Source organism: Symphalangus syndactylus, chromosome 7 (assembly GCF_028878055.3).
Source record: "Symphalangus syndactylus isolate Jambi chromosome 7, NHGRI_mSymSyn1-v2.1_pri, whole genome shotgun sequence".
Taxonomy (NCBI): Eukaryota; Metazoa; Chordata; class Mammalia; order Primates; family Hylobatidae; genus Symphalangus; species Symphalangus syndactylus.
In genome coordinates, this window is record NC_072429.2 from 86,918,973 (window position 1) to 86,933,645 (window position 14,673).

Genomic DNA, 14,673 nt, shown 5'->3' on the forward strand with positions numbered 1-14,673 from the left:
TAACTATAAAACTATACTGAGTAGCACATAATCAATCTTAAATCAACCAATCAAATCAACAATTCCCTATTCAGTTTTTACTCCAGATAAGACTGTCTGCTCAGGATGGGTTAATACTTTTCCACTATACATATTAGTTACATCATTTTAGTTTGGAATACAAACGATGTTTGTAATGGAACTGGATCAAATTATCCATACTGGGAACCTGGAAGTTAACTCTCACCTGTATTTATTTGTTTGGAAGCCTAGGTATGACAGTCAGCCTGCCTGCTTTGATTTTTAGGCTATTCCACTTCAGCACTTCATAGCAATGTAACCTTGGCAAGTTCTTTAACCTCTGTGTTGCAGATCCATCACTAGTGTTACAGAAATAGTCATACCAACTCACAAGATTATAATAAGAATTAAATATGTTTCTATATGAAACATTTAGAACACTCATTAGGCATATAGCATGTGTTTAACCAATGTTAATTAACATTGTTTTTTATTATAATTAAGATTCAGTGTTCAAATGGTATTTCCATGTTGTGGGTTATTTGGACCTTTGTTTAATCAGAATGTAATGGCAGAATGTAGGTGTTTCTATGCTCCCAGTCATCAGTGAGAATCCAGGGACTGAGACACCATGTTATTCCTACTTACAAAGGAGACTCCTTGGCTGCGTCTGGATGCTGTTTTTATAAAATCCATGCTACAGACAGGCAATAAAGATCACATATCCATTATATAAATGGCCCAAACAAGGCAAAGGCTACTTAAGCAATTTGCTTGAGTCACCCATGGAGCAAACAACTTCACTCAGTCCATCATACATAGGCAAAACAATGAGTTATATGAGTAGCACTGTTGTAATACAAGGAATACCCAAACCTCCGACAAGGATTTTAATCATATCTTAGTAGTGCTCTTGACTTTTCTATGTTTGTTCTCTATTTTATATAAACCATTGAGTATACATTCGTTTCTCTAAGCTATTTGAAACCATTTTACTTTATTAACGATGACAGAGGGGAGGGGTAAAAATGGACTTTTCATAATTTTTCCCAACTTCTAAGCCTAGGGTCCCACAATGTAAGTAAAATATGAAGTTCCTAAGATGCCAACTAGATGAAGCCAGTAGAGCATGAGAAAAGGAACTGCAATTGTTGAGAGTAAAGAAGGAATGAATGCACAGACATTAGAACCTAAAATAAAAACAAATTTCTAATTATTATAAACAATGAGAAATTACTAACACATGGTAGGAATTCAACTGTGAAAAGTTCCCACGGAAAAATGCCTGCACTGACATCATTCGGGGTCTGACTGCATCAGCCGCATGCACAGGCACATGCCTACATTCCATTGACATCACATCAGGTGCAAGCAATTTGGGGACATGAAATGAAGTTTATAAAAGTATCCAGCTTACCCTAAAAAAATGGCAGTTTATTCCTCCTTAACTTAAACGTGGCTAAAACAAATACTGTAAGATTCCATTTCAGTGAGTAGTTTATTTGGGTTTCTTTGGTCATTTGAATACATCACTCTAAGGACTATCTCCCTTGAGAACATTTATCTGTTCTCAGGGTTCATGACTTACTTCAATAATCCATATGTCACTTAAAAACTTGTAGATTAAAAAACTTATAAAAAACTTAGTGATGCTTATGAGAAGCTTGTAATATTTTAATTAAATGCTGGCGTGCCCTAATACATTAGCAAGTGCCTTTGTTCTCCCCCAACCTCTACCAGAGGTCAAATAATAATCTGCACAACTAAAAACATTTCTTAGGCTCCTCTTTAAAGAAACCACACTGTTTCACACTTTTGTGGATCATTTTTTACATATTTTTAAAAGGAAGAATAGGTAAAAACTGTATTTTAAACTCTGCTTTCATTGAAAAGTATTTATTCAATAAGGACTCATGGTAAACATCAGAAATTAAAATCACTTTAGTCTCATGAGCTTTTAAAATTGGATTTTTGCTAAACATAATCTAAAAAGCATTATCAAATTAAATATATTCCACCTCTAATCTATAAAACCACAATTATTTCATTAGTCATTTTAGTTAAAACAGGAACACCAAAAACACCTAGTCACTACAATGTATAGTTTTTGACCTATTACACATCTAAAAATAAGAGAAATGTAAAGCATTCTTGCATTATAATATTCTTTTTTATACTGCCATGCCCAGAACATTTTTCCCTAGAGAAGTGCTAATTTCCTTCTTAGTTCATCAAATATGTAATCACTGGTGCCAAGTGGCCCTCAGTAAACCAGGTGACATCTTAAATCGTGAACTGCGTTCATTGATTTCTCCAAAATCTACAATTGGCTATGATTCATTTTGCAACATCTGATTGCACCTAGTATCTGTCCTTGATTTTAATCCAAGTTCTTCCAAGCCACTGGAGTCTTTAAACAGCTCAATAGCTCCCTCTAGCCTCTTTTTATATACTACACCAAGAGGTCACATTTAATCAAAGGTTAGGGGCTACACTTACTCTCTTGGCTCAGCTTCTGTCATGTGGCTCATCAAGCTATGCCACTATCCAAACCTATGGATGCACCATGCCAAACAGTTGTGGTGAAACACCAAGCAAAAAATATCAATTCAGAGTGCTAAATGACAGGAAACAACAATCAAATATGGTTTCATGAAGAACCTCACAATCTATAAATAACTTCCCCAAGTAAAAGAAAAATAAGGCAAAAGAAAATGTGAATGTCCCATATACCATTACTTAGTATTTTGTCCTTTTAGTATGGAATTTTTTATTGTTCACATAAACTACAGATTTTATAAAACAAATGCAATCTGATTTTTCATATTCAAAATCAAATATGTGGTGAAGAACAAAAAAATCCTCAAAGAACACATGCCCAAATTATTTCCCACAATGGGCAAATGGAGAATACAGTATACGCACTTAATTTCACTACAAAATATGTGTATATTTGTATACATATACAGAGAGACAGATTTAAATTTTGAGACACTCCCTCCCAAAAACTGTTAAAACTTAGATTTTGGACTTATTCCAACTTGCCTTTTTATGATTGAATTACCACTTGTAGATGATATTTGTTTTTCAAAATGGCACTAAATTATATTTTTTAAATTAATTTTTAAGGTTGCTACCTTGGCCAAAACTGGATTTTAAAATTACGTATCATTTGCTGCCAATGTATTTACTACTCAGCAGAAGGCTAGGATGATTTCCAAAATGGAACATCCTTTGGAACTTCAGATGATAACACATGTTAGATTTAAGTTACACATTCTGTATTTCCTCATGACATTTATTTCAGAAAAAAAATCCGAACTATCTACCTTTGTGATTCAGTTGTTACCAAATTTACAGGGTCAATATTGCATTTCCCATCCCCTTTGGCTATATAAACTAAAGCTTCCAGGCTTACTACTATAAAATTTCAAATTTGGAAATGGCCTTAGTGACAGCTCACATCTCATTTTTGCAGATGAGATATCAAATAAATTTCATGTCCAAGTTCAAAGCCAGGTTAGCGAAATAACCTGAGTTAAAGCCCACCTCCTTCAACTTCTCCCCCAGTGCTCAATCACACTACATTGCTAGCTATCTTGCCATTCCCAATGTTATATGGACACAATATGTTTTTCACTATTTTTTATTACTGTAGAAAACACTTTAATTTCTTTTTCAGTCCATTCTTATCCCTCTCTATACATAATTTTTGAAAAACTTTTTTGTTGTTGTTCAGACTCTGAGGTATAACAGAGCTGGCCTAAGTTTCTTATTGAATCCTACCCACATTATGAAAAGGAAGCACTTGGGGTTTGATCCAATTAAAATAAAAAGGCCTACTGAATTATAAAGGCCTATTTATTTTCTATGGCATTAGAAACGATGAACAGATTTCAGCGAACCTAAAGTTGTAAAAGAAGATGTGAGCTGAACTTGATATTCTATGATAGTAACAGATGACAAGACAAAATGTGAAAATCACATTCTTGAACTAAACTCTAAGAAAAACCTACGGGAAGAAAATGTACTGACGTTAGCTTGGTTGATTTTCAGTACATTATATTTTTAATAAATGGAAAGGTGTTTAAATAAAATCTTCCTATACCAGTTGATATGTCCTAAGGTGATAGATGTTTATGTCATTAGATGCTATGGTTCCAATTACTTCCTTATCGACCTTTATTTTCTATTAATAATAATGACATGTGGCTAGATGTGGTGGCTCATGTCTGTAATCCCAGCACTTTGGGAGGCCAAGGAGGGAGAATCACTTGAGCTCAGGAGTCTGAGACCGCCTGGACAACATAGTGAGATCTTGTCTCCTTGAAAATTAAAAAAAAAAAAGAAAAAAAAAGCTGGGTATGGTGGTATGTGCCTGTAGTGCCAGCTACTCAGGAGGCTAAGGTGGGAGGATTGCTTGAGCCCAGGAGGTCGAGGCTGTAGTGAGCTATGATCATGTCATGTAATGGTTTCATGAATAACCATAGACCTGAGTGACCCGGCCCAGGCAACTCTGAACAGAGAGAGGCATAGTCAAGGTGGAACATGTAGGAGAAGCTAGAGAACCTTAAAACAATTGAGCCTCTTGTTCTCCTTGTCATAGCTTTGGGCCCTTATGAGCACCCTAAACAGCCAGCATATTTGAGACATTTTGTTAAACCTACAATCTTGCGATACATAAAAATCTTGATGAATCAGTCATACAGCCCCTGTTGTTGACCAGTTAGAAACTGCTACAGTGGAGAATTATAGGCTATATTCAGGAGACAACCTTCACTCAAGAAGGCATGGTACCACCATTCTTCCATGTCCAAATGAAATAATGCATCTTGATTTTTTAAGCAAGCAAAGAACAAGAGAAAAGCAAAACAGTGTCCCAATGTAAGAATGTAAAATTCTATAAAATATAATTTTTTATCTCTGAAATGTCTCATGATCAATTATTACCAAATTTATATGCAATACAAAAGTACCCAATGCAAACTCTGACTTTTTAGGTACATGCAGGCAAACTTGACAAAGGTTTGAATAAATCTTAAATCAGTTAAGTAAATATATTGCAAGAAAAATTTAGGAAACAGTTATACTCAATTCATATTTGTCATAAAAGACCCCTTTGAAATCTAAAATATCTCTGCTTTCTTTAATTAGGAACAACAAAATAAATTTTTGCCTTATCAAGACTTTTTTTGTCACAAAGGAGTAATCATTTTATGCTTTGATATATGCATCATTTAGAGTTTTATATGTTTTTGCTTTACCACTAAATCAGCTTGAAAATTTTTTCCTCCCTGGAAATGTATGCTACTGTTTAGAAATCGATAAGGAATATGCTGTTCACATAAGTAATATTTGACAAACTATTCAGAGTTGACGATATGAGAGGTATTACTATCATGAACTATGTTCTGTCTCAAATTTCATAACAAAAATGCTCACAGCATACCAAAAAAAAAAAAAAAAAGCCACAGGATCATGAAAATCCCTACATGAGATAGCTATTTTAGGAACAAAATGATTTTTAAGACAGTAGACATTAAATAATAATTATTTATTAATAATTTAGCTGCTTCTGACCAATGAACACCTCTGATTCAGACTGCTGTCCAATGACAACAGTTTTTGACTTTTAGTTAATATTAGCAATGTTCCCTTGCATCATGCTAATTATCACATACGAAAGACCAACTCTTAAAAAAGGGATCCAATGATAAACGGATATCTTTACCTAAGTGAGTATATACTGAAAACTTAACATTAAAAGTGTTCCACTTGAAATGAAAGTAGAGCAATGTATTGAATCTCTTCCATAGTACTACTCCTGGTAGTGTCTGACCCTTTCTTAGCTGTAAGACATGTTCCTTTTTGCTTCTTAAAAAACAAGCTAACCAAGCAAAACCAAATGCACTCTCTTTCTGTAACAGGATTTCATCACCATATTAAAAATATCTCTCACTTCGATAATTGACAACTCTATTTATGCCCTTAAAAATCAGACAGGAAAGAGTTAACATGAATACCTCTAGCCAACCGCCCTCTTCAAATCCCTCACTTCCCTGGGAAAATTATACAGTCTTAAACCTTAAATTATAGAGATAAAAAAGAATGGGGGGACCACAAATTGTTAAGTTTAGTGATGAATAAAGCAATGTAATCTTAGTTGTCAGCATAAAAAGCATCCCTCTGAAGCTTTGTTCCAACTATAACTTTCTGCGCTTACTGAAAAAAAATTTTATGATCATATGAGCTTCATGCATGACTGATATCATTACTGTTTATTTTAAGGCTATCCTTGAGAATCAATCAAATAAAACATTCCCAGTGTGTATATTTTGCAACCAAAATGAGAAACACAATGTAAGTGCCTCTTCTGGAGAGGAAATGATAGACCATTCTTCCCATTAGTGTTTCCTATCAAAAAAAAAAATCAAATAGAAGCGAATCAGGCAGAAATTTATGTCAGAAAACATCCTGTCATTCTGTGTTCTTGACAATATTTTCATTTCACTAGCAGCTACTCTTACAATCTAAAAAAAAAGGGGGGTATCATTACACATAAAGAAACTTATAAATCCAACCAAAATGAGCTCAAGAGCTTAAAAATACTATTTGAGGATAACATAAACTATAGCATATAATCTGCTCTAAACCATTAAAAACTTCCCAATTTATTATGCAAGGTTTCGAAGGTCTGAGATGGCACATGACTTATCTGTCACGCTTAAATCTGTGTAATAAATATGAATAGAATAATTTAAATACTCTAAAAATGGGAAAATAACTATTTTCTCCATAAACCATTTTTCCCCACACATCTTAATGAAGAAAGAGAAGGGGTCACTGGAATCCAAAATTAAATAAATTTTTTAGTACAATCATAACTTTTTTTGCATAACAATATCTGAAGTTACTGAGAGATTCCAATATAAAGAAATACAGTCTTTTATGTTTAGTCTCACAAAAAATCTCATAATCATCAAAACTCATGTTAACCTAACCTCTGAAAGCAAATCTAATACTTTCCTAAAGCAGGTAACCATCAATCCAGGCTGTCCTTCCCTTCCCCTTAGTCAGAAAGACACAACCTTGCACTTACTTTTACCACCTCCCACACACTCCACCTCACCACCATCACCACCAATCTGAAGCAATAGGCCCTTCTGTTTATAACATTATAAACAACAGCTTGCCACTTTAATTCCTCCAGCCTATGAACTAATCCTTCATTTCAACATTAAATTATCTCTTGATTTAAATGTTAGGTACAAAAATCCGTCTGTGGCACGTAATTCCAAAAGTTCAAATTTGCAATAAAAAAAGTCTGGACTTTCAAGCCCCTTTCTCTTTTTATCTAGAAAAATAAAGTGGTATTTTTCAAAGGGTTAAACCTTTTTAGTTTTCAAATTGGGTTTTTTTTGTGTAATTTATTCATACTTAATATCTGTGAAGGTCTTTAACTCTTGATAATAGCTCTTACTTTTTCAAATACTTTTTTTGTAATAACCATCACTTATTACATGAAGTCCTAAGAACAGTTTCTATAAACACAGTTATATTCAGAATATGCCTTTACACATGGCATTTATTATGCACTCTGTATATCAATTGGTTACATGAAGCATGTTCAAATACTGTGCAACAGGTCTTGCTATTGTGTAAACACACACTCCCAACAAAATGACAATAAGCTTCATGATATCAACAATATAAGAAAAAAATCACGTTATTCCTTGAAGAATTATTCATAATTCGTTTGAGAGATCAGAGGACATCAGATCTAATCAAAAGAAGTAAATGTTACTAAGACCCTCTTACTGGCTTTGTATCCCACCATATATGTGATAAAGTTGTGTTACAGCCCAGGTGTATACACGCTTTCATTGATTTATTGCACATTACTGGCTTCAGTGCTGACTTGATGACAGGAAGAGTACTTTGGCAGAGGTCTGACAAGTCCCTATCCTTAAGTTCCCTTTTGCTTTGTGCCGTCTGTTCCCAAAGCTATCAAAGTAAAGCAAATGACAGTCTAAAACCTCCCCGTTTTGCCACGAGAGTGTGAAATCAAATTAAAAACACACCTCAAAACTATTACATTGGGCCACGTTTATTTTCAATTGGCGGGGGAGGGGGAAAGAAGACACTTAAAAAGAGACGGATTTCATGACCTCTGTGTAGCCAGATCTAGTTACAGTGTATTAAGTTATGTCTAAATGACACACAAAAAAAAGACTCTCAAGTGTTTTATCACAAAGTAGTGTTATTAAACACATCTAGTGTTCCCACGCTCTCCTCCAGATTCTTTGATTTTTAACCTTCTTTGTTAGGCACCAAACACTGGGAGAAAGATTTCAGGAACAATACCTAGGCAGCACATGATGCCAGGGAATTAATTCTGTCTTCCCCGAGCTGTTTATCCATCATAAACTCAAGCTGCCTTATTTAGCTACACGGTTGCTATATGTAGGACTTCTCTTCCCTGGGTGAAAAGCATGGACCGGCTACAATTGTGTCTTTGAGCGCGCAGCATCGTGCTTTGTGCTGCCGGGGATAACGGATTCTGGGTCTCACACGCATCCGTCACCTAAGACACCCTTAAACTGAACCAGCGTCTTGGCAGCTAGAAGGGAAACAATGTGCTGGGACCCAGGCTGCTCTGAGCTACAAGGATCCCAGGAGTGAAGGAAATGTTTCAGGGAGCAGCCCAGGCAAGGGGGGAGGAAGAAAGCCCTCGCACTCTTACCTCCACATTGAAATACTGCTCCGTTCCGCAGACTGTAGCATATAAAATCCAAAGCAAGGTTTGCAAGAAAAACACCCCCGAATGATGCACGAAATCCAACCGTCTTCCAGTGCTGAATGTGAGTAAGATCATAGTGAACTGTGCTTCAATGGATGGACGAGCTCCCCTTCGTTTTCTCCCTCTCTCCCTCTCCCTCCCTCCCTCGTTTCCTTTCAAAAAAAAGTCCTCCGGGTGGGTAAGGAGCCTGCAGGTTCACCCACAGCCGGGCAAGGGGAGGAGACAGGGGCCCCGCGCTCGGCAGCACCCGAGAGGCAGCGGCGAAGACAGGGTCAGCAGTAGTTCCTGTTCACCATCCTCCGGGGTCAGTCACCGGGAACGTGGCGCCCAAGTTCACCGGCGGTTCCGGCTCAAAGCGCCTAGTCGCAGCCGCAGCAGCAGCAGCAGCAGCCGCCGCCGCCGCCGCCGCCTCCAGCCCGTGCGTCCTCCTCCTCCACCGCCTACTCCTCCTCCTCCTCCGCCGCCGCCGCCCCCAGCTCCTGCGGGAAGGGCCTCCGCCGCTCCTCACTCTCTCGCCTCTGCTTCTCCTTCCCTCCTCTCCTCGCTCCCCTCCAGAATGTTCATCCGTAATCTACATAACTCCTCCTTCCCGGGGTCTGCCTGGCTCTCGGGGCCCTTGGCGCGCGCGCGCGCACACACACACTCACACACACATACACAGAGACACACACCGCGACACACACACACACACACGAGCATACACACAGCCCGACACACACGCACGCGCGCTTCTTAAAGGAGACGGCTCAGAAAGGATTCCCCACTACGGTAGGGCGCACCGAAGGTATCCACCCGCGACAAGGGCCCTGGTTTGAGCACAGCTCTTCGACAGTATCTCCCACCCCGCATCCCCGAGGCAGGCACCCAGGAACTTGGGCGGCTCCATTCTTTCTTCTCGCCCACCCCGCCACCTCGCATCTAAAAACGAGTGCGCCCCTCCCAGCCATGAGCTGGGTGGGGCTCAGGCTGCGGACCCTAGTGGGGCCTGGGGAGCGGCCCAACCCTGGTCCTGGAGAGCGGTCGGCATTCCTGAGGAAGCGGCCCTGGAAGATCAGGGGCGCTGGGAATCAGAGGAGCGCCTGGTCACTGAGCGCCGCTGGGTGGCTCAGGTCGGTGGCCAGGGCTGACCAAGTTTGGGAAGCCTGAGATAGCAAATCCCGAACGTCCAAAACTTTGTTGGGGTCCGCCGAGCCTGTGGCCTGGTGTCCTCCTGAATACCCTCTACCGTAGCTACATTCCGCCTTCCAGCCTTGAGGAGTAGGCACAGGGTTTTGGTGGGGGACTAGACAAATACAGAAGCGGGATGAAAATGCTCACTTTCCAAGTGAACGGTGGACACTCGCACACAGTGGGACCCGGGAGAGATGGTCCTGGGTGTTAACAAAGCATCCGATGAGAGGGATGGGGGCGCTGGAACGAAACCGGCTGCAGGAGCCAGGGGAAGGGTTGGGGAAAGAAGGAGAAGGAGCAGCCTGAGGAAAGGCGAGTAAAGCAGCTGGCAAGGGCGGGAGGAAGAGGCTGCGCGCAGACCGAGCGGGGGAGAGGCTGGCGGGAGCGAGGAGAGCTGCAGTCGAGAGGGGGAGGCGGCTGGCAAGAAGCACGGGCGAACGCGGGCAGGGAACTTCAGAGGTGGCTGCCAAAAAGGACTGGAGCTGCAGCAGTGCGAGGCAGTGGACAGGGGGGGCAGCAACCACCAGCCCTTGGCAAGTGATGGGCTGGCTGAAAGTGAAAGGGGGAAGGGAGCGAGGCAAGCATCTGTTTGGGGGGCAATGCCAGTAAATGTGCTTCTCCTTGGCAGCCAGCAGAGGGGAAGAGGAGCCCACGGGAAAGAAAAGCAGGCGAGGTTAAGAATAAAGAGTGTTCCAGGTATGACAGCTACCTCGGTGAGGTGGAAGAGAGAATTGACAAGGCAAATTTCATGGGTGAGTTGGAAAGGCAAGAAGCAGGACTACAAGAGGTCCTATGTGGTAAGCAGATGGAAAATGCTGAAAATGGTTTGCCAAAAATTGTATTAGACTGCAATAACTTTTATCCAATAAAAGAAAAAAAAGGCTGAGAAATGGGACTTTGCAGCTATTGCTGTAAAGATGTAAGAAATGCCCACCCAACTTGAGCCAAGACCCAAGACCCAAGAAGGTCTCAGGGAGACCTTCCTAACAGTCTGCCTTGTGCCCAGCATATGCTGCCCACAAAATAATTTTGAAGATGTAATAAAAAGCAATGCCTTATATTGTATAGTATATTAGAATATTCAGAATGTTTCCAGACATAGTATCTCATTTAATTCTCACACCATCTCTGAGGATTTTGTTTTTATTTTACAGATGAAGTAAATGATAGCAATAAAATATAACGTTCCAGCAAACCATAGAAGTGGCAGAGTTCAAACTTCTGTTTCCTGACTCCCAGTTCAGTGATTTTCCTGCTATACTCCAGTGACTTTCCAAATAGAAATTCAATCCTGCTCTTAGCAATTTTATAATCCATAGGTTGAGATGATTTTTATAAAAGAAACAGCTAGAAGGCAACATGAAAGTAATGTCATTATATAGAATTTATATGGTGTTCTATGCCAATATAAGGTAACGAAATGTAGTGAAGTATTTGTCAATAAATCAAGAATTATTTTTATGTGTGCATTATATCTAGTAAAGTGCAAAATTAGAGAGGGAAAATGATACAAAAATATGTTTAAACTCAGTTCCTAGTCTTTGAGATACTATTGAAGAGGAGGAGGTAAAAATAATTTACCAAAGACGTTCATGAGAAAACAGTGCTAAATGGTGAAGTCCTTGCTAACTGAGCCAAATATTAGAAGACTTTATCAAGGACATGGAGTGCAAGTTGAGCACTGCCAAACCATCAGTAAGGAGGGATTTTTCACCATAAGTAACTTGATTTTTTTTCTTTTTTTCTTTTTTTAAAGCACGTGCTCAGAAAAGAAAAATAGTGTATTTGTGGAGGACAGGTATGGAGAGGGACTTGTAATGAAATATTGAGTTAACATTTGCTCAAATTGGCAAACAAGGATTGCTAAACCATTCTAAATATGAATAGGTATCCAGGGAATATTACCTTCAAAATTATGCATGGGATTGACCATGGGAAGGGACTCTATGCAAAGGGGTAACAATTAAAATGTTTTAGGCCGGCCATGGTGGCTCACGTCTATAATCCCATCACTTTGGGAGGCTGAGGTGGGTGGATCACCTGAGGTCAGGAGTTTGAGACTAGCTTGACCAACAAGATGAAATCACATCTCTACTAAAAATACAAAAATTAGCTGGACGTGGTGGCAGGTGCCTGTAATCCCAGCTACTCAGGAGGCTGAGGCAGGAGAATCACTTGAACTCAGGAGGCACAGGTTGCAGTGAGCTCAGATCGTGCCATTACACTCTCGCCTGGATGACAAGAATGAAACTTCATCTCAAAATAAATAAATAAATAAATAAATAAATAAGGTTTTAATCCAGCTATGAAACTATAAGGCCTGGACTAGTGAGATGTCCTAGGAAATCTATGCTTTCAAAGAGCAATCCTAAGAGAAGAAAACTATTGAAAGTAGAACATCCTAAATTCAAAAGATAATATCAAATTAGTGATTGGTTACCATAAGAATTTTAATTACTTGTAAACAGTTATTAAACTTATTTGTGAGTGTTTGATGAGCAATAAGTGAATGAATGAGTGTTCAAGGTTATAGAAATACTATGAATATTCAAGGTTCTAGGAATACTAACAGATAATACTGTTTCATTTCTGAGATGGGACTCAGAAGGATTAATAGTACAGTGAGAAAGACAGACATATAATAATTATTGCAATGTCTTAAGACCCAGGCAATTACCAAAGCAAGATTCTATGGAACAAGGTGGAAGAAGTAGTTGACTTTCTGTGATTTTTTTTTTTTTTTTTTTGAGAAAGCATCACAAAATACATGGTTCTCAAGTGGAATCTCTAATAATGAGAGATGTACTGGGCAGCTAGGAAAAGGAAGAATATTTCCGACCTGTGTGCAGTGGAGGAATAAATACACAAAGAGGCATCTGTGGAACTACGAATAGTTGGTCAGGACTAGAGGCTAGGGTGTGTAAAGCAAGGTCAGAGTCAGAGGTTGCATGAGTAAGTGTGCAGGGATCAGATCAGCTAGAATCTTAGGTGCCATATTTGAGGCTGTAGACGTTCTCCCAAAGGAATTCTTAGGAGGAATAGTTGGATTTTCACTACCTTTACTGTTTGTTTGCTAATTCCATGCAGACAGTCACCTTCTAGTTCTCATATGTTTTACCTCATATGTTCCATTAAGCATGTAATATCTACTGCCTTTATAGACCTTCTATCTGTGCTTGTCTAATAAGCCTGATGCAACGTTTCACATATAGACTCAGATGGGTACCTGCAGAAATGTAATCGCTTTCTTGGTCAGGCAGGTTTGTTATTCTATCTCTAATCTGTTATATATACTTATCTTTTAAGGGCCTAGAATTATGAAGAAGTTTCTATTCTCACCTATTAGTAGTGTTGCTTCTTGGTGGTCTTCCTAGAGAGGGCGTTGTTTTCCTATGCACAGTAAGATAAAACATGGAATACCATCCTTCCCTTTAGGATATGAATGAAATCTTTCCTCACAACTCTTGGCTCTTGCTGTGTATGCTTTCTGTCAACTACTTTCCCTCTTCTCACAATTTCACAAAACTAATGAACAATCTTAGAACTACATGTGACTAGAGAAAAGAGAACCAAAAAAAAAAGATGCAAATAAATAAGAAAGCCAAAGAGAAGTAGTAATTGCCACTGATAAAGGTTAATAGCAATTCAGTGAAATATTACTTGGGATACAAGAGGTCTGAGGAAGTAAATCATATGTAAACCTATCAAGAGGCAAATGACATATACTTAAAAATGAGCAGTTGAGTCACATTCTGGGATGTGTAAATAACTACCTAAAATAACACTGGAGGTAAATTATGTACTACAGCCTTTATTGAACCAGATTTCTTAGTAAAATAGAGCCTTTGAAATGAATTCTGTAGCTTGGGAAGTTACATAAACTTGCTCATTCTTCCATTATATCAACTAATATGCTTTCTTTCCTACTTGCATCAGTTGAACCTGCAGTGTTTTTTTTTTTTATTTTTAAATTCAGAGAATATTGAATTAGTGCCAGCTACTGGCATTCTCTCACACATCTGTTATTACCAGGGTCATGCATATGTGGAACAATCAGCTAGAGGCTTATTATTTAAGGTGTGCTCTCTCTGGAAACTTTAAGACCTAGGAGCTTATCAGAAATGCGGAATCTCTGGCTGTGTCAAGATACCCCAGTGCTCCATAGGCATAGTAAAATTGAGAAGCACTGTTCTAGAGTTTGCACACAGGACAGCTTAGTTGCACTGTATCTACCTCCTTAATGTTATTAGTGTCATGCCCTAAGTAAAGAGAGCTAACCAGTTCCAATCAGAGTTATGCTTGTGGTACTGAAGTGTTGGCTTTTCCCTAAAAAATATAACTGCATGACCTGAATTTATTGATATAATTTCTAACTTTCAGCAGTATGGTGTTTTTTTTTTTTTTGAACATGCATTCTGTGCAAAACAACTCTCCTACTTGATAGATAAGAAAAATTGCTAGCTATTATCACTGCCTATGAAGATAGTATGATTTTTTTCTCCATTTCTTTCATTGATTTATGCTCTTTACCCCTCCATAACTATGAGTGTTCCTCAAATATGTGGTCTTCTTTTTAGTTTGTTCATTCCTCCAAGGACATTGATTAACCACTATAAAATACAAAGCAAATGAAGATTTAAAAATATAAACATGAAGTGAGTACAATAAACCAATTCAGTTTGGTTAGGTTCTAAGATTGATGA

The 14,673-nt window shown here is 38.7% G+C and overlaps 2 protein-coding genes across 3 annotated transcripts in view; one reads left to right on the top strand and one right to left on the bottom strand.

Moving 5' to 3' along the window:
* MMP16 (matrix metallopeptidase 16) overlaps window positions 1-9,389 on the bottom strand; it is a 313,058-nt gene extending 303,669 nt beyond the window's left edge. The window contains exon 1 of one of the 2 annotated variants that reach the window (XM_063643386.1): window positions 8,744-9,201. In XM_063643386.1, the coding sequence (XP_063499456.1) occupies window positions 8,744-8,875 (132 nt within the window). In that variant the 5' untranslated portion in view covers window positions 8,876-9,201. Of the gene's footprint in view, window positions 1-8,743 lie in introns of both variants that reach the window. The other variant, XM_055286708.2, reaches the window with a different exon arrangement.
* The window catches only part of LOC129486584 (zinc finger protein ZIC 5-like), a 381,031-nt gene continuing 375,249 nt past the window's right edge, over window positions 8,892-14,673 (top strand). The window contains exons 1-3 of the mRNA XM_063642409.1: window positions 8,892-9,419; window positions 9,497-9,909; window positions 10,599-10,666. Coding sequence (XP_063498479.1) covers window positions 8,892-9,419; window positions 9,497-9,909; window positions 10,599-10,666 — 1,009 coding nt within the window. The remainder of the gene's footprint in view (window positions 9,420-9,496; window positions 9,910-10,598; window positions 10,667-14,673) is intronic.